Genomic DNA, 20,561 nt, shown 5'->3' on the forward strand with positions numbered 1-20,561 from the left:
TGGTATTTCCACAGTTCCCTCTCAAACTCATTAGAATAAAACCAGTTCTTGACTACAACTAGGTTTTACTATAGAAAAGGATCGCCACCAATGTTTATGGTAACATGCAAGAAAGGGGCTGTGTGTTTAGATAACCAAAGAAAAACATTTATATTTTTAAAAAATTGTCTAGCCATAAAAATATTGATTTAAATAACTTTGTCAGAACTGCTTGAAAAATACAACTTTCACAGAGCTCAATGCAAGAAGTAAGTTGCTTGCTTCTTGCTTGCTACTGTAAGTATTCAAGTGGGAATTACATCAGTGATAAAAGTAAAGCTAAAGTACCACTGATGGAAAATAGTTTATTTTAAAACAAACTTTAAAAAAAATTCCAGGGTGTACCTTTTAAAACAGCTGAATTTATATTTTGAATATTCCAATCAGAACGCTTGAAATTAAGTAATCAACTAACCTCACAAAACTTTTTATCTTCTCATGGCTATATTTTCCCTTATTGCATGCACAGTTTTCCTCCTCTTCCTTCCTCATTTGTTGTTTAACCTGAACCTGTATTGAAAAAATAGCGTCAATACAATCTAGAATCTCAGTACACATGAGCTTTAAATACATTCAAAGACTCTTAAGGTCTATAGAGAAAATAACTTTAAACAAAAGGACTGGAAACTATTTCAGATCATTACTACTTTAATCTCACAGTTTACAGATTCGGTATTTTTCATAAAACAGGAAAAAACCTCACCTTGATACGTATACTGGCTATGTCAGACATGCACACTAATTCCACAAGACCAAAAACCCTTGAACATTCAGACTGCCATGGCAAGTATCCCAAAACTCTGCACTATTTTCCATTGAGAATTTGAAAGCTGAGATTTATTTTTTTTTTTAAACTAAATTGGTTGATCTGAACACACAAAGTTCAGCTCAGGAAAATGCTGAACTACCACTCAATTTCAAATACTTCCTCATATTTAGAAAACACCCAATTTTCCTCCAGAGTAAAATAACTTCTGGATTTCATATAACATAGTTTTTTTTTCCCACATCTTCAAAATTCTAAGAAAGCAATATATTTTTTATTACATGCCATGAAATTACTTCAATGGCTACATTGCAACTGTTTATATTAGATATTTTGTATTTCTTCATTCCAGAATCTTCACATTACACACAACTCCTTAAGCTATTAACATCTGAATTATGACTATCACAAAGGGAAAGCCACCAGTGCCCCAGCAGCGCCCCTGCTCATTCTGACCACTGTGTAAGCATTTCTCAGCCACATTCCATCCATCCCTACTGCTCCAGGGGCTCTTTCTGCAGGACCCTTGTTCTCTGCCCATCTGTTTACACTGCACTTCTGTGAACAAAGAATCTTTCAGATTAGATTTTGATACAGCCTTTACGCTCGTCCAAATGAAATCTTCAGTTTATCTTATTTCAGCTGCTTCCTTGATGCTTTAGAAATAAAGAAGATAAAATATGCTAGCACAGTATCTGTGGCTGTCAGTCTGGTTCCTTTGCAGTTGACCGCTTAGGCCTTTAGGAGCACCAAAAATGCGTAGTGGGAGACCGTTTTCTAAACGTAGCAAAATGCAAAACCAACAGCTTTAGGAATTACTTATAACCATAATTTCACCACAGAATTGAGGAATTGTACACAGAATTATCAGAATCTTTCTATATACATTTTTCAAGACCATCTAGCAAAAACAAGAGTGTTTTTCTATTTGATAAACTACTCTCCGCAGTATTATTCAAAAGATTTGAAAGCCAAAAACACTCAGAAATTTAGGTTGAACAAGGCTTATCATTGATTGATTCCTCTTGCCTTCCTGTGTTTTGTTTGTGAACTGGAGGCTGTGAACATACAAGATTCACCTCAGCTAAAATAAAAAGGCAAGATGGCATGCTAATCAATGCAGCACTTGTTTACAAAACCTAGTTGAAAAACACTTTGAGACCAATTACTATACTTCTATTCTTGAAAATATGAATGCTCAAAGATACTGCAAAGTAGCAATAGCAGCTTTGTGATAATTATTACTGTAAATACATGCTTTGAAAAAATAATTAACGACAATTCCTAGCTTCAAATACGTTATAGAGACATTAAAGAAATAATTATTTCATGAGGAAAGCTTACTTTATACAGATGTATGAATAAAAGGCTGTGGCATAACTTGGGTGTTCCTACAACTAAAGTTTTTTAAGAAAATAAGAGTCTTGAACTTACCTTTTTCTGCTCTTCTAATGCATCAAGCCTGCATACTGCTTGAAATGGTCTGCGATCAATAGGACATGAAGCCTCTGTCTGAAAAATTATTTTTCTTATCACAAAATTTGTAAGATATTAGGAGAAGTCTCACTTTTCTATACTTCTATTTGCTATTATAGCAGCTTACAGAAATACACAAAATTACAACTTGTTCATGTTAAGAATGTATATGCACACATTATCCATACACTCAGTATTTTGTTTCATATAAGTAGATTTCTCCTTGGGGGAAAATCTAAAGGAAATAAGAATTTAACTCAGAAGTTGTGTTCTAAAAAAGGAAAAGCATTTTATATCCTTAGCTATACTTTCTATTTCTTACATCTGTTAGGTAACTGATTTTATATCAATACACAAACATCCTTTTTCTTTCTTACGGTTAAATGTTTTAGTTCTTAATGTTCTTTTTCAACAGAAGTGCATTGGGTCACGTCCCCAGTTCCCTCCCCCACAAAATCCATAAACCTGGGAAGACCAACAGCAAACAGGGTACTACCTTCCCTTCAAAAAAAAAAAAACCCACACCCAGACACCAGCCATAATTCATCCACTGAACAAGAACCAGTATATGAATAGCGTGCCCCTAAGGGGCATGCAGTTCCTGTCCTTAAGGGAACTATCAGGGTATTACACCCTTTATTTATGCAAGCAAGATGCAGTATTAGAATGGTATAAGCAGCTATGAGAAAGTTGCATACGAACTCTTCCCTGAAATTCTGTGCCTTCATTCTTATCCTTTCATTAGAGTTTTAATTTTCCAGATGATTCTGTTCTTTTCTCCATTTCAAAGAGTGCTCAACTGCTTTCTCACCTACGCAGCCCCCAAACCTTGAATATTCAGGCAGCTTCCGATTTCAGTTGAAGTAAACAGAACAAAATTTGCCTGATTAAAAAAAAAAAAGCCACCAAACAAAAGCAAAAAACCCCAGGGGTAGTTTAATGAACAAGTTGTTCAACAAGAACATACGTTAAAGCCATTACCTCTCCTTTTGACGCTCTGCTATTTTACCCTAACTAAAAACTTCCCCCTGTTGGGGCACACCATTGTTCCCTGTAGAGTCATGGCCTCAGTTAAGAAAAGCATATTGGGTAATTAAACTAGTTCCCCAAGGACTCGGATCATGAAGATAGTTTTTGTCCTGCAGTCAATGTAAAGCTAACCCACAGTAACACTGCAGTGTGTTGTTCAGTTGGGATATTTGATAGTATGCAATGCACCGTAACTGCTGAATCAGCTGCAAGCTTCAATGTAAAATCTTTGATATACTGGACTGTCAAAGATAGGTTGGAAGAAGTTTATTTTCTTAATTTTCAGTCCTATTTCACAATTCACCTTAGTTGAAAAGTTCTAAGAATACAATCTGTTTCTAAATTAAATTTACACTTGAATATTAACGTATGTACCCAAGTTTAAGTCACAGTATGTTATGTTTATTCATTGCAATGAAGTATCATAGAGTACTAAATGTTACTAGCAGTAAGCCAAATGGCAAGTGTTTTTGCTCCACTAGAAAAACGTTTACTGTTATACATTGAGTTCTTCTGGACAAACGTTCAACAAATACATAATAGCAGAAAAAGAGGAAAATATTCTGGAAGAATCGAAAGCTACGATATGTTCAGAAGCAGCAAATGCTCTTTCCATTCCTACTCAGTTGCTTTTCATAACCCTAGCATTATCTGATAGCAACAAATCAGTCCCATGTGCACCCTCACACCCCCCAGCCCAGCACAATTGCTGGGCAGCCCTGAGGTAAGCTAGAGGTTACTTCATCTATACAAAACTTTGTCTAAACGTGCACCAGCTCTTTCCCGCCCCTTTTCTCAACAGCGAAACTGAATTTACGCTGCTATAGAAGGGAGTGAGGATAAAAAAACACTGACTACATTTTTAAAAGAAGCAAACATGAGGAGTGATGGCGTTTTACTCGTTTTCATTTTTTTGGAGAACGTGGTTCAGTAACCAAAGAAAGTACTGAGTCTTCTTTCATTCAAGGCAAGTCAGCAATTCCTCTCTTCTTAGGCTTCTACTCAGGTAGCATCATAAGTAATGATGAATGTACACTGATCTTTTGGGGAAAAATATTTACAAGAAGAAAAAAAGTCATTGAGATTAAATGAGTCCAAACAGCAGCTATCACTTTTATTGTGCACAAGGGAGGAGGGGTGTGGGATGCTTCACAACACAGCTTCACACAGTATCTTCCTTTAACATAGCTGTTTAAAAACCAGAATGTGTAGTATTTAATGTAATTACAGTAGAATCATTAGAACCTCATAGCTGGTATTTCTGAGTTTTTTTTTTTCTTCTCAACAGTGCTCTTGGAAAAACACAGAATAGTAGCTCAGCGCGCTTCAAACTGTCTTCAATTGTTTTACTCTTCACATGAAACTACTCTCGGTTTTCATGTTAAAACTAGTAACTCTGCAGTGATTCATTCTTTCACCTATCCTGTGATATCCAGAGATTTCTCTTCATAAAATATGTAAGCGTTCATGAAGTCTGCAATCCCTGAAAAACTATCCACGAGTATGTGCGTGTTTGTTCTTAACTCTTCCAAAAACTCATTGCATAGTATTTTATTTGTTTTTGATGACACTCTAGAAAAATCTTAGTCTCCACAGGCACAACTGTTCGATATTCCTGTAACTGCTACAGCACTACAAAACTCATCGAGTAAGCTTCCCTTATTTTAAATGCATCACTTCAAGCAGCATTTGAGAACAAAGTGAAGTAGACAAGAAGGCCGAAACACTTTCTATATTTCAGCTGGGAATTTTCATGAAGCTATACAAATAGGTGCAACCCCAAAACATATTTTGTCTGGTAAAACAACTTTGGCAGATATCCCTATCTCAACTTCCATTTTATGATGTTTCATAACAAGTAGTAACAAGATATGAGTATGGAACTAAAGTTACTGCAGTTAAGTCCCTTCCCTTATAATTTATTTTTCTTCAAGTGGCCCATAATAATATCTGTTTAACTACGTATTGAAAAGCTGATCCAAAAAGAAAGTGACACAGTTGGCTAGTCCTTCATTTCCCATCCAAAATTCCTATAAAGCGTTGACAGGTTCTGGAATGGTGGCTGTTTTTAGGAAAGGATTAAATGATTCATTATTCGTAAGGATTTGTGAATTCCATGGTAAGAAAGACACTGTATGTGTCATTGTACTTCCTTTGACACTGTATTGCTGGAATAACTGAAGTCAAACTCAGAAAACCTTACAGACTTTAGCACTGTGCTTTTGAATATTAACATTCACAAGCTGCTGCCTGAAGGTACTTGATACATCACAGAGTCACAAAAAGGTTAAGGTTGGGAAGGACCTCAGGAGGTCATCTTGTCCAACAACACTACTTAAGCAGGAAACTATGCCAAGAACAACTGTTTACCACCCAGACAAAACATGTAATTTAAAAAACGATATTTAAAGTCTAGATTTTCTGAAATAATTTGATTAATACAGTTTTTTCCGTGCAGTTGTCAGATGCATCATCTATGTATGCATTACCTTGGATGCACTTGAACAAGAAGGGGTTTTTATCGTTTTAGTTTTTAGGTTTAGCGCTTCACTGAGCACACTGCATATCTGGTTTGTGAATGTAACCTTAATCCTGCCCACAGTGCTCTGTAACTGCACTGTGGAGCCTGCTGCCACATAAGTCGATTCCTTGCTGTATCCTTTAGGACAAGAGAAATCCAGATCAGAAAGAATACACACGAAGATTTCCAGTTACCATACAGGTAACTCTCTTCACCCTCAGAAGGACATACATGTGCAGTATACCCTACATTACCAATGATCCCAACCTTATACTAGCACAAAGGAAACAACAATTCTAAGAACGTAACAGCTGCTAGAAACGTAACACAAGACAGCTCTCTGTGCCAACTGCTTAGTTTTATTAATTTGACCACTGATACTGCACAGGGCCTACCTGAATATGTTCCAATGCTTTGAGGAATTTACAGCTGAATGTACTCCACTTTCAAATCTTCCAGATGAGGAAAAATGAATGAGGGAAACCAGGTGCAGAGACTGAGATGTAAGCTTAGTAGGAGAGGGTCACTGAAGTCAGTGCCTCTTACACAATCATTGTGATAACAAAGACGCTACACTGAACCTTTTCTTATGGACCATCGTGAGAGAAGAGTGCTAAAGAAGAATTAGTAGAAGAACAAGGATAGAAATCTCCAATACATTTATTAGCAATCTGAAGAACAAAGGAAGTTAAAAAAGCCTGCAGTAAATATTTATCTCCTCTAATTTAAAATTATTTTTCTTTGAATAGAATTAAAAAAACTCATTTTCCTCTAACACATGCAGGCAAAATACTATTGCTGATAAAACAGTCCTCCTAGCCAAGGTGGTTTTGGCTACTTTGTGTATCTGTTTGCCACAGATACCTTGATACTGCTTTCACAGTAGCTTTACTTACATGCTTTCAGAATTTATTATAAACTAGAACATATGTGCTTACCAGCTGCAATGCAAAATACAAGCATGCCAGAAAACAGCTACAAAATTCAGAGTTTTGACCCAATTAGTTTTAATCTACTAGTGGTATTACAGCCAAGAGAAACAAATAATGTAATTACTTCTCTTGGTGTAACACCACTGTACTGGTGGTGTTTGAAGACTCTAGATGGGATTTTTTTTTTTGGTGGTTTTTGTTGTTGGTCTCTGTCCCCTTTTTTCTACACACAGCAATAGCCAAAGAACCCTCTCTGTTATACAGGCAGAATAATGTTATCATGTACATCCTCTTTATACTGAAAGCAACCCTACACTACCCTTTAGCACTCCCAATGAAGGGTGTGACCAAAAACCTCAGCTCCAGATTTAGTGCCTTTTACTTTTTATGATCTAGCCTCACAAAGTCTCCAAGCTGGAAAATCTCCATTAGTAAATTACACAACGTCAGGTTACAGAAGCAGTTGACAGCTAGCACAGGATGAGTGACATTTACGTTAATCTTGGCATGCCTACCGAAAACAGTCCCTGGCAATCTGCCTGCCCAGTGCTGCCCAGAAATGCTTGGGAGAGCACTACTCATGGCCAAAGGCACACAAGATGACAGGCTAATAGTATAGGAGAGTTCAGCAGTGTAGGCAGCTGAATTTACCATGCAGCAATGCTCTCAGATGCCACAATTAACTACAGTAAACACAGCGAGTGAGTAGAACAATTTAAGGGACATTTGAAAAAAAAACCAAACAAAAACAAAAACAAAAAACACCTGAGACTAGTTTCTTAGTGAGGATTCTGATCTCCCACTCATTTTTCTTTCATGAGTTGGACATCTTTCCTCAAAGGGAAAGAAAATAGAGCACTGACTCAACTGTAATGCTACTTAATTCTGTAACTAAATGCTCAGACTTAGCCATCACGATCTAATTTATTAGACGTTTTCAGACAAATTTCCTGTCTCTTTTTAGCCCTTCATGGAATGAACCAGAAGGTACACTTAAAAGCAGTTTTTAGATACTGGTTTTAAGTGCACATCTATCTATTTTCTCACTCTCTTTTTAAAAAGAGATCTTCAAAATCTGATGGCTGGTGTCTGCAGGTAGCAAACCTGCTGGTATAGGACCCTTAACTGCAGTTGCAGTGTTGAAAATCTCCCATAGATGGAAGAGGGAGCAGAATGGTAAACAAACTCTTACCATCTGCCTAAACTACCCTGGTTTTAATTAGAATCTACACAGTTAGATATAAAAGCCATAAACACTCAGAAGAACAATTTGAAAACAAGAGTTTAAAGGAGTAGTTGCTTGTTATGTTTTGAAGTCCAGATGCAACACAGAAAGATAAAGGAAATACCCAACTTGAACACACACTGCTGGCAAAGTCTAAGTGTGTGGAGTTTAACTGTAGAGCACAAAAGATCATGTCAAGTAGTGTGAACATTAGAATTATTTTTGTTATAGATTTGCTCAATAATGTTATTCTTGATTTTACTATTCTCCAGCACTTAAACAGGAAAACAATGTTTATAAAACTCATTCATTTATACCCAATAAAAAGACTCTTTAAACAATCTGGTAGCATTTTTTTCAAAGAGCAGATAATTTTTACATCTTCAGTATTCAGTGTGACTTAAAATGTTTACCTGTCAATTATTTAGTTTTCGATACTTATGATCAACCAAGAATCAGCAGAGAACGATAAACCTTATTCAACACTTCTCAAAAACACAAAACCATTTACTTACTAAAAATTAATAGTAGACACAAAAACCACATGGCATCAGCATGCTTCAGATTGCCACATGCTTATCATATGTTTCTATCATTCCAAGCTGTAAAAGCTTATCTGCTTCTCACAGCTGAAGCCTCTGATCATCTGTCAGTCAGTTTTCAACACTTTTTTTTCCCCCTTTACTTTTAATTAAAACTACTAGGTTAGGCAATGGAGTTTCATGGAGTTCCACCTGTCAAGTATTCTCAGAAAGGGAAGGCTGGCTGGTTTTACTCATCAGATGTCACTAATGGAAAGAAGCAGCAGAATACTTACATTGCCTTTAAACAACTCCTCACCATTTTTATGGCATCACATCAAAATCACCTGTAAAGCCTTATAAGCAGAAGTTCCTTTTATTCTTTAATGCCAAAATTATTTGACACGACAAGAAAGATGTCATATAATTCGTTCCGCTCTTTAAATCAAGAGAATTTCCCTTCCCAATGGGCTTAAAAGCATCTGTTGGACAATGTGAACAAACTCAAATTCAGCAGCAAACCCTTTGTCTACCGCTTCCCTGGCATGTCACTATTTATTGCCCTTTAGCTGCCATTATAACAACCAGCTAAGGAAGTCAAGATAAAATTGTGGATGAGAATTTCCTGTTCCCTTACAAATAAAAGCACCACAATTAATCATGTGCAGTACAGAAAATCTGACAACAGGAGACTAAGTTCATTATCCGATTTGTGAATTTAAAGAACGTTTTTATCTAATAACCTTTTTTTAGTACACCGTACATATGAAACCTTCATAAGAGGTGACTTTTTGTTACTGTCTGCCTTCAGTAATAAGTAACACAAAAATTAAGGTTAAAAATACAGTAAGTAAAACAATAATACATAATTATATTGTATATATACATAAGTGATCATCTGCTAAAGGATACTTTAGAAGAAAATTATTATTTTGGTTTCAGTGTAAGTTACTGCAGAGAAACCAAGGAGTGGTCTCTACTACAGTGAGCAACCAATTCAAGTGCACAGAAGCACGACAAAAAGCAGCATCTCATTCGAGTACCCCTCATATACTATAAAACAATTCTAATTTGGTGTTTAGTATTAACAATTGAAAGACTTACAGGAAAGGTAAAGATACCAAAGACTTAATGCAATGATTACAGGATATATGTGAGGAAAGGGAACTCAAGAGAAAATAATCGTCAAGAATTTGTTCAACAAGTCATTTTTCTTTAAGTTTCCAGAAGTACCTACAAAGGTATTGGGATAGATAAAATAATAACCGTAATGATAACTAAAATTGTAACATTTAATTCAGAATAGCACCAAACCTTTAAGCTGAATTGTCTTTAGAGTTAGAAAACTAAAGTTTTACCAGACTCATATTGTAGACTGACATGGAAACATATTAGTCCCAGCCCTAAGAGTTGACAGTATGACAAACAGCGTATGAGATAACAAAATAAAATTAAGCTAAAGACATTGCAATATTACAACATGTACATAATACTGACTGATCTTCCAAACAGTCAACACCATTTTTATACTGATCTCTAATCTCTAGCAACCATTTTTAAGTCAGGATGACTAGTGAAAGACAACACAAACTACTTATAACTGGTCATTGAATCACTTCAAAGTCAGCACGTGTAACTTCTTTTCTTTAAAAAAAAACATCTGTAGGTATTAGGTGCAACAGATTTGACTGAAAAATAAACACACACCTTGGTTCTCAGCCTTACCTCAGCCCATTTAAGAATACAAGTCATGCAGAAGGTATGACTGCAGTTCTCAGGAAAAGCAACCTCTTGTTCTAGAAGGCAGTTCAGACAGATGGGACATGTGTCCCCGTCACACAATGACGTAGAACAGGAACAGCTTTCTTCATTTTCTTCACCTGGCATTATTAACATTGACATTCAGAATTTGACAGTTTTTGAAACCTTTTTTTTTCTAGATTTTAATAAGGCAGCAATGAGATACAGTTTTCTGTAGTTAAAAGCAAATTAATCAAGTTTTCAAGTCTAATGCAATCAAAACACTGGTCAGATGTGTAGTTAACATAATTCAGGTGAAAAATATCACGCAACATATTTCACAGACTACTGTACCAATATTTGCCTTTAAAACAAAGTAAAGCTATTTGAATAAAGTAAGCATCACAAAGGTTTTTCCTATTGCCCATGTAGTTATTTAGACATTGTTCTCCCAAGTTCTCTCCTTAGATGTCTGCACTTCTCTCTCCATGAAATAAATTAGACCAGCATATTCTATATTCATTACCTTAGATACACATGGTCTACCTTTATTTTAGTCTTCCAGTCTTTGAACTATTTTAATCTGAACATCCTCAAATATTTACCTAATTGTGTACATTAAATGAAAAGTGCTCCCAATTTTGTGAAAGTCAGAAAATGTTTTCAGCATACAAAAATGTAAAAACTTTTCTTCATGGGATTTTACTCTAATTTTTTTTTCTGAATAAGAATTGCTACCATCATTTCTGTTCTGCTGCTGGAAGTCAACAAGTAAAAAACAGAAGAGACAGGAAAGGATTTGGGGACCCCACAGGCCAAGGACAAATACTATGCTGAGATAATGGTTATGTTTACACAACTTCTTCCAAAACTAGCAGCATACTAATTGAGAGAGCAAATGTAAAAATCTGACCTTCACAGCTTGAACCTGAATAATACACTTGAATATTTTCATACACACACAGACTTTACCTTCCATGCCTTCATGCTTCTGACCCTCAGTATCTTGAATACATTGCTTTCTGTTCTTCATCGTCTTATAAAATGTACTCTGGAAAACATAGATACAGTTCACATAGTTAATTTAGACTGCAATTTGAAAATTAAAATTACCACTGTGGATTTAATGAGCGTTCTCCAGTGCTTTCCATTTCATTATACCTTTGCAGAGTAGAAATACAAATTGTTCACAGTCTGTTTGCCATTTATGAGCATAATGAATGCTGTCTAGCAAGTGATACTTCCAACTTGAAAACTGCTTTTTGTCCAACAAAAAAGGTTTTGTAGTCTTAAGGCAACCAATGGTGCTTTTATTTTTAAAAGGTAAAAGCATTGCTAAGTTTTTATGCAAACCAGCCCACATAACAGCAGTAACTACCATCTGCAAATTGCCCTTCATAAACAGTTGAAGCAACAAAATCAAACACACAAGCACCAGAAGAGTTAGTAGCTTTCTACACCTGGCATCACCATAGTAGTAGCAAGTGAGAAAAATGTAATCAGCTTACATTTGCTTGCTTCATGTTTTTGTCATGCAATTAGAACCGCTGGCACTCAGAGAAAAAAAATGCAGAAGTGATATTACCCAACAGGGGACAGGACACAAGCGCAGATGCAGTGGAGCATCATGAACGGGGAGGATGCACCTTTTAACTGTTCTCCAAAGGAGCAGTATGAAATAGTAATACAGATAGAGAACATCCTCCACATCATATAGGCTGGAAGAATTCGATCTTGCATAAAAAACAGCAAGTGTGTGTTCCTTGGAGGCTTACCTACCACATGCAGAATGAAACATACTTAGAAAGAAAAAGTTATCTACACCAAGAACTGAATCTCCTGCATTTCAAACTCCTCTGCCACAGCAGAGATAGTATAAACACCTAAAGCTCCAATAGGCCTTGAGATACCAGCAGTTTTCTTCAGAACTATACAAAGCTTTTTAAATTATTTAAAAGGACAAATTAAAACTTCACAGAATATTGAAGAAATTGGAAACTACCAAAATCTGCTTCTTAAGCATTAAAACCTGAAGCAAACCAACCGAGGTTTCAAACCCCTTAATCTTCAATGGCTTTGCTAGATAAAGCAGCAGGACAGAGCTGAGAACTCCGCAGTCATGCTCTTCAACTAAACTTTCTCCTATTTCACATTAAAATTACACCAATTTTTCCTTTACCACCTGGATAACCATGAAGGGGAAAGACCAAATTTACCTCCAAAAACTTACTTTCTGATCAAGACTTTATTGCTTGATCTTGGCAGCAGGAAGTGTTTTAATGATCTTTTTTTTCTGAGAAAAGAAACACTCCTACAGATACCCATCACATAACACACTTCTTGCTTTCTTAGGCAATCCAAGAAAGCAGGACTCTGATCTGTGAGCCTCAAACACAGACAGTTCAGTAGAAAACTAGTCAAAACTGTGAATCAGATTGTTAAATGGCTTCAATTTTCCTACTAGAAACTCCTTTTTCATCCTCCAAAAGGAAGATGTGAATCAAGTCAACTGAAGGTGGGGGAAAGGGAAGAGAGAAGGAAACAAAAACCTAGCTATTTGGGAATTTTCCCTCTACACTGCTGTCCTATTTTGAAACAAAAAATTACTTAAGATATCATTAGGATAAATGTCATCAACTATAGAGCAGTTACTACCAGTAATACTAATCTAGACTGTTGCAGCCAATGTTAAACTTGTCTACAAGTTCTGTCAGCAGAACAACTGCTCACCACACCACCACCAATTATCCTTTGCAGGCTAGGCAAGATGAAACCCAACAAGAGCCAAACTGCTGCTTTAAATGCCTTTTAATGCCTTAAACAAAATATGCATCAAATTAGCAAAGATAAGACCACTAAAACCACATTTGAACTTAAAAATATGAGATCGAGGTCTGCTGTTTTCACTCTCATTTGCAAGAGGACTTTTAAGTGGCTCTGGTCCCAAAAAGTTTAAATCACGCGGTGGTATGTGGTATTTGTGCTTTTACATATAAAACATAAGAACATTCCTTCTGTTCTACGTCTTAACAAAACCTCAGCAATGCTTTACAGAAGCAGAAAAATACATAAGCTGTGCTCAAAACTCTCTCAACCCTAAAAGGCCCAGGACATACTGCAGCTGAGACCATTTAAAGATGAGATCATGAATTCTGCACTCTGCATCCATCCACAGAAAAGGTTTTAAGTAGACACAATTTAGATACCAAATTGTAACTTAAGGAGTAGCTGCAGAGTTCATGCTTACTATAACACAGGTAAAGAGCTCACTACAACAGATTGCAGAAATAGAACCCACGACAGATCTAGATTTGTTTTTCCCCAGAAAAAGTAACCTCTCCTCCATCGTACTCTTTCTAGACACAAAAGCATCCCAAAAAAATCTTGCATAGTTACAGTAATTAGAAAAACAGAGATCCTAAAACTGACAGACTATCAGTTAGTCCAAGATGTGCAGCAGCTGAAACATTTATGTGGTGTTACAGCGTTCTTCTCATAAACCTATTATTTAAACAGATACTGAGTGCTGCTAATGCATTTCACAGATCACTTTCCACAGCACAACCTCTTGTTAGTTTGACACTGTGCATTTCACACAACACAGCAGAGGAATTTAATAGTACTGAAATATAAATATTTATAAATAAAAGCCAGTCAAAATTTACATACTATTTAACAAATTAAATTTGGAAAGACTATTTTCTCCCTTACTTTAAAAGGGCTATCACAGGCATTGGACTAGAAGAGTTAACACTACAAACTGTCATTAAATTTGTAAAAGTAAAAACAGAGTTAGGGAAACAGAACGTAGTAGTTTAGGACGAGCAGATACCACAGAAAACAGAACTCCAATTTGTCCCAAAGTGTAACATTTTCCTTTAGATTCTTTTAAAGACTTGGAAGTATTTCTCAGACTGTCAATCCAGCTGCATGCTACACAAGAAATCTGTAATCTTGGCTGAGGAGGGCAGACAGTGAAAGCAGTGCGATAGATTTCTTTTGTCATCCTCCCACTTATTAACTCGTATGAGCTCACAGGAAGATCATGTTATGTTCACATCCATGGCTAATCAAGTCTGATCAGGCTAATATGGATTTGAAGAATGCCAATACCCAGAGAGTACTTCTACCAGATTCCACTGACTCAAGACTTACATGTTTTAGTTATGACCATTCAGTTGTTGATGTGAAATATTAGAAAATACCCCAAGAACCACATATTCAAGGCACTTGACAAGACAGCGACAAGCACTGTACTATGTTAGTGCTAACAAAATCAAAATCAAACTCCCCAGCTCTAGATAAAATACTTCCTAAGGATGCCTGAACACAGCACAGCATTCACAGCCAAGATGGTATTTTTCTGGTGCTTTCAGTGAAATTACTTTGCAAGAGAAATATCTGTTATTTTTTACATGAGTTAAACATCTAAGTTTTAGGTTATTCTTCAAAGGAAATTTTTGTTCTTGTCTTCATGGAAGGCAGATGCCAAAGCCATCTGCCAAAAGTGCCTAAAGAGAGTTAATTGTAGAACATGGGAACAGACTCGTCACTGCCTTTCTGAGGAACGTAGCTTCATGATGTGCTTAAACAACTCCATAAAGCAGACTCCTGTAAGTGCAATCTAAACATTAAACTTCCTGTACCACAAAAATATAACTGTGATTTACCCTCAATATTAACACAAACTACTTCATACAATTTATGTCCTAAAAATACAGATGTATTTCAACACTAATTCACTGTGCATCCAGAAAGAAGAGAATTGGTCTGCTCAAAGACATGCAACTGAATTTCTTACTGAACTAAAATCTACTACATTAAGAACTTAATCTTGAATAGGCATAGAAAAATAACCAGATCAAAATTTAATGTAGCCTAATTGTAAGTGACACACGAAATTAACATGTGCCTCCTTTCTGACTAACTATAAGACAAAGTCTTTACTGGTGTTCTTTATGTCCTGTAAATAAAATGCAACAGCTAATACTCTCTTTCTCCAATGCAGTAATGGTCTGGACAACTATCTACTACACAGAAGTACACTTGTTCAATTAGGAAGGGGGATGGAAATCAAGAACACATGCAACAAGATTTCTAGTACAGAAGTTCAAAATTATGTCCAAGACCGGCATACTCTTTTCCCTTAACAGACTTAAATTAGGCAACATCTGTAATTAACCTTTCAACTTCTTAAACACATGTTGCAACAATTCTTACAGTAGCGACTTATTTTGACTGTTCTTTTTCTATTAAAATATTTCCTCTTCTTTTAAAAAAAGGATTTGTGGCACTCTTAGCTGCGTTATCATTTCCTTGCTAACTCAAGAAACTTGCTTAACAAAACAACAATAACACCCTTTACTCCCATCAAAATTTTGGGCACCAATAGGTAACATTCTATTGTGCCCTACGTATTTTGACGGTTTTTAAGAAACCCCGGAGGGAGGTTTAAGACTTTTCTCAGCAACCATGTTTTTAAGGAAAAACAGATCTCAATAATCAGCCACATTTACAAAAACAAGGGTTTTTTTTAGTAATTAATGGCAGAACACAGAGTGTCCTCTGGAGTTTCCCATATGGGCTCACTAGAACCTCTGGACCATTATTGGGCAAATGTCCAGCTGCTGATGAAAATTTTGACAACTTCTGCCAGAAGTCCTGTGCCATCTTGGCAACAGGCTGAAGGAACACTTAGTATTTCCAACAGCAGCTGCACATATGAAAAGCTTTTCACGTACTTGCATCCTTAAGTTAAACTCAACACATACTTGAAGAAAAAAAACAAATGACACTGTTGGGTATTTGCAAAAGTACATCAAGAACTTTCACAGTTCTTTTTATTCGGAAAAACTTTTAATTTGTCTGAAAAGTCTGGAAGGTAGACTTGTTTCAAGTGACAATTCAGTAATGTTGTTTGCCCTCCACTCAATGAGGGCTAAACTGAGGATCTGGAAGCACTTATCCTAAGATTTGCCCCTTTGTGTAGTAAAATCTCATGGCTCAGAACATTAGCGAGGACAGAACCAACAGGCACACTCAAAAGAGGGCTTTTAAAGAGGATCTTTACTCTTTGAATGGTCAAATTGCACCTTGTCTGCATCCCCAGATGGAAGGCCACAGAACCAACAAAGCTGAAGAGAAAAGAAGAGACCATTGCTGTGCTTTGGGGAATAGAAAGAGAAATCTCTCTCTATAGGTGGTTTAAGCCTATTCATGGAGATCCAGTGTCCTGGAAAGAATCAGTGCTATTCAGGCAAGGAGACACCGCTGATTTAAAGACTCTTTCCAGACCCTCTAAGGATGCAATTACCCAAGAGAGCTAATCTAATCTAACAGCTTGCTGCCACCAAAAGAGGCAGCTCTGTTTCTCACCACTAGTGAGAGTAAGCAGACTCAGCCAAGAGCCACATGTGTGCACAAGAAATTGCAAGTGACAGAATGGGACAGGGAAGACATAAAACAGGATTGCCCCTTTTAGCAGTGGCAAGGTGCTAGAATAGCTAAGACTGTTCTCAAACTACCCACCTTCAAGGACATAGCAGGAGCTAGATCACCTGCCAAGTCCATGAAAACGCAACATAAAGTCACAGGAGTAAACTATCCCAATAGCTAGAATTATACCATCCTGAACAGTACAGCCTTCCACTAACTTTCCCCTTCTCTACATAAGAAAAAAAAACCCAAAAAACAAACCCAGAACACCACAGTGGATGTCCACCTTAAGACTTCATTTTTCAACAGTCCAGCAGCAAGACACTGACAAGCACACTTACACTGCAGATGCTGTGGCTACAGCTATGTCCCTGCCAGATTCAATGCTTTCATTTTTGTGGCCACCTCGACAACAACAAACTCAAAAGCAGCTGCAGACACTTAACACACATCCAGTCAGCATTCACAGAAGTATACAGGACAACATCCTAACTGCCTCCTAAGCAAGGAAGACACACAGAACTCAACGGAAATGTGCAAATATAGCTTGAGGAACTGCTGCAGTGGCTCAAATGCAGTGATTATCATCTAGTAGCCTGTCTGACAATCCAAAGAACCAAGAGTTTCAAGGAAGATTTAGAATCTTACAGTAGACACGCACACAAGGTAATCTCTTTCCTATATAAAGCTTCTAATCACAAAGTGTCTCAAAACCTTCAATACACACCCTTTCATTGTAATTCAAGGGAGCAGGCAGTGTTCCTCAGAAAAGTTTAACAAAAGAATACCTGTAAGACATAGGCAAAACATATGAGGGCTGTAAGAAAGATGTCATTTTATGAGACCTCACATATTTGAGAATATTCTAAAAACTGCAGAAGACACACGTCTTTTACAGAATGTTGCATGTTGAGGTGATGCTACAAATCAGACTGAATTCCACAGTCTACCATTTAAAAAATTTCAGTTTAACAGACAGTAGAAGAAGGTAGCCAATGTCAGCAGCACGATTTTGTGTATCTGTGCCTTGACAAGTCATGCTTATCCATAAGTTTCTTTAGTATTCTACAATTACTAAAAATAACTAAAGAATACTTCATTCATAATATGTTATCCACATGTGTATGGGTGAATAAACATGTTCTAGACCTACTCAGAAAAGTCACAATTCAAAAAGCTTCAGTACAACACAGAACTAAACCAGACAGACCAGCAACTTAAAAAAACCCAAGAAACCAACCAAAACAAACCAACAAACATATCACAAAACTTGCACTTTGCTGTTAATACCTCTAACAGCAGCATAGTGACAATGTAATGTTCTTAAATAAGAGCTACTATCAAAGCCAAAAGAAACCCAGATCCCAACAGATTTAGGCAAATGTGAGACCGAAGACAGAAACAAAGTTAGTATCACCACAAGTATTTATTAAGGAACATCCCATCTCTCTCTGTACTGCAAAACTGACACACGGCACAAGTATCCTTTCACCTCAGAATCCCAGTTATGCAGATGGCCCCCCTGATCTACCACCCTTCCTGTTCCTTTTCTTCCCAAAGTAAACAGTTCTCACTGGTTTTTACCTACCAATAAATAAAAATAAGGTTGTATGTTACGGGAGAACTATTAGCACTGGAAAACAAGCAGCGACAAAATGCCAAACTCAATCTTGTGCTGAAGATAACACAGCCTTCAGATAAATTCCAAGACCCATCTCAAAAAAAAACACCCAGAAGAGTGAGCCATTTTATCAGTCTTAAGTAGTAGATAACTTACGACAACACAAGGCACCAAGGTTTGTGAAACACTGTTATATCATCCGCTCCTCCCCCAGAAAGACAACACACATGCAAAAGCTGATTTGCTCGTCAGAATCATGAGCATCCACACAACTACTGGGACAATACACCTGAATACACTTCTACAAGTCAGAAAAGATATGATGTTTGACCAAAACAGTTAAAGTATCAACGGGATATTACTTATCTTTGTCAAAAACACACTGAAGAAAGTTTCCCTGTATACATGATTTCTATCACACAAGGCTGAGCCTCATTTTCTGAGGATGCTCACAAAGAGGTGAAGGAAAGCTCACTACAAGCTTGCACAGCAGTTAGCAGCTTTTAGACATATCAAATTTGAGTTTGGTACTGAACTACAGTTACCTTACTGGCACTGATGGGTAATTATCTACAGAAGGCAAATTTCACTTCTCATCTTTCTGCACTGTCAACTGTAAAGCACTTTGTTCCACGAGGATGGGTGGCAGAAGTTTAGGATGTCTCCTGAACTCATATTAAGGGCTCTACCCTGAGAAACTGTATTTCAGCAGATTCCCTCTACAAGTTAATCTAAATCAAGTTTCCTCCAGCATTTTCAGTATCTGCCAGCATCTGTGAGGTTAACTCATCAGACCACATGAAATTACATACCAAAGTACAGCGAAGTGACAGGTCTATGCTATCAGTTCGTTCAGGGTGACCACTGACAACCAAGATGGTGCAGTGCTCAGCAAATTCAGTTTGTAGACCAAGAAATAGATGAAGCCGAACTTGCTGCTGCTTTGGGGAGTTAGCTGTCACAGTGCAGTCTCATAGAATTAAAATTATTTATTCACAGCTGATCAGTCTAACCTGTAATTTAAAACTACGCTTGTGTCCCTACTGGCTCTTCAGTGACATTTCTCAACTTTGCAAGAAAACTCCTTTCCGCTCTGCCAGAGGACAAAACTTACTCCAGCCTCCCTCAGCTCTTGACAACGCACAAGCAGTGAGGATAAAGCCACGCAGTATCCCTATACATGCTGAACTAAGGCAACTTTGCAGGGTAGCTCCTCAGGTAAGGTTGCCAGTCATCACACTGCTTTTCAAAGATGTTCTGAATTATCCCAGACCTAATCGTTACAGAATTCCATGGCTGGGTCATCAACAGCCATACGAAGGAATCGCTGGAGTCACGGTTAACTCCCCTACGAGAAAAAGGATATTAATTTACACAGAATACAGGATGAATAGAACCTTCTAAAGACTGATACAAGATGATGAAATGTGTATTCACAGAAATCAAAAGACCACCCTATTTCGCTTTCCAAAACAGTATTTTCAATAGGAGCCAATATGCACTGTGCTGCTGCTTCACATGTGCATGTATACGATAAGACTCCCAAGAGAAGCAGCATTATACCACAACCATCCCTGTAGGGAGAACACACATGTATGCCAGGGGCTCAGTCATGCTGTCCCATATACTGCTGATAAAACACTGAAGTACTGTAGCGATTAATGTAATACAAAGAATTATGAAAGAACAAATAGCGTACATAACATTCTCTCACAAAATGTACAGTTCAGTACTTAGGTGTTTCTTCTAAGTAGTCTGTGACTAAACTGGGTGAAATTGAGATTCACAAACAACAGAAACTAATTAGGGATTAGGTACTATTGTCATGATGCAAGCAACTAAATCAAATCAGCATAAACTCATGACCTTGCCTTTCGCTGCTGAGGGTCCTTAGTCACATGCATACTTTTGCAGCTGGAAGGGATAGCATTACATACCAAAGTCAGCAAAAATGGCTCAGCCATTTCCAAGAACAGTTAAAAAAAAAAAAAAGGCAGTTTTTCTAGCCACTTGGAAGCACTAGTATTTTCATGCTTTCCACCAAAGAACAGATATTTGGCAGCGGGTCACTGAGACCAAGAATGTGCTTTCCACACAAGTAACCCTTCCAAACCTAGCCATGTCACAGATCTGGGGGTGGGTAAGTTAGCATTGACTCAAGACTTCTTTACTAGTTGCTGCATTTAATTTTTCCCCATAACCTGGATCTGTGCTCAGCATACACTAATAACCTGAAGTTCCTATCCCATTGCTACA

The 20,561-nt window shown here is 37.1% G+C and overlaps 1 protein-coding gene across 1 annotated transcript in view; it reads right to left on the reverse strand.

Annotated features, from left to right (window-relative positions):
- The window catches only part of SCAF11 (SR-related CTD-associated factor 11), a 28,458-nt gene extending 17,176 nt beyond the window's left edge, over positions 1–11,282 (reverse strand). Inside the window, exons 1-4 of the mRNA XM_010190626.1 lie at positions 11,222–11,282; positions 10,235–10,389; positions 2,240–2,317; positions 455–549 (exon numbers count right to left, since the gene is read on the reverse strand). Coding sequence (XP_010188928.1) covers positions 455–549; positions 2,240–2,317; positions 10,235–10,389; positions 11,222–11,282 — 389 coding nt within the window. The remainder of the gene's footprint in view (positions 1–454; positions 550–2,239; positions 2,318–10,234; positions 10,390–11,221) is intronic.
- Positions 11,283–20,561: the final 9,279 nt, after the last annotated feature.

Source organism: Mesitornis unicolor, unplaced genomic scaffold (genome assembly GCF_000695765.1).
Source record: "Mesitornis unicolor isolate BGI_N332 unplaced genomic scaffold, ASM69576v1 scaffold23900, whole genome shotgun sequence".
Taxonomy (NCBI): Eukaryota; Metazoa; Chordata; class Aves; order Mesitornithiformes; family Mesitornithidae; genus Mesitornis; species Mesitornis unicolor.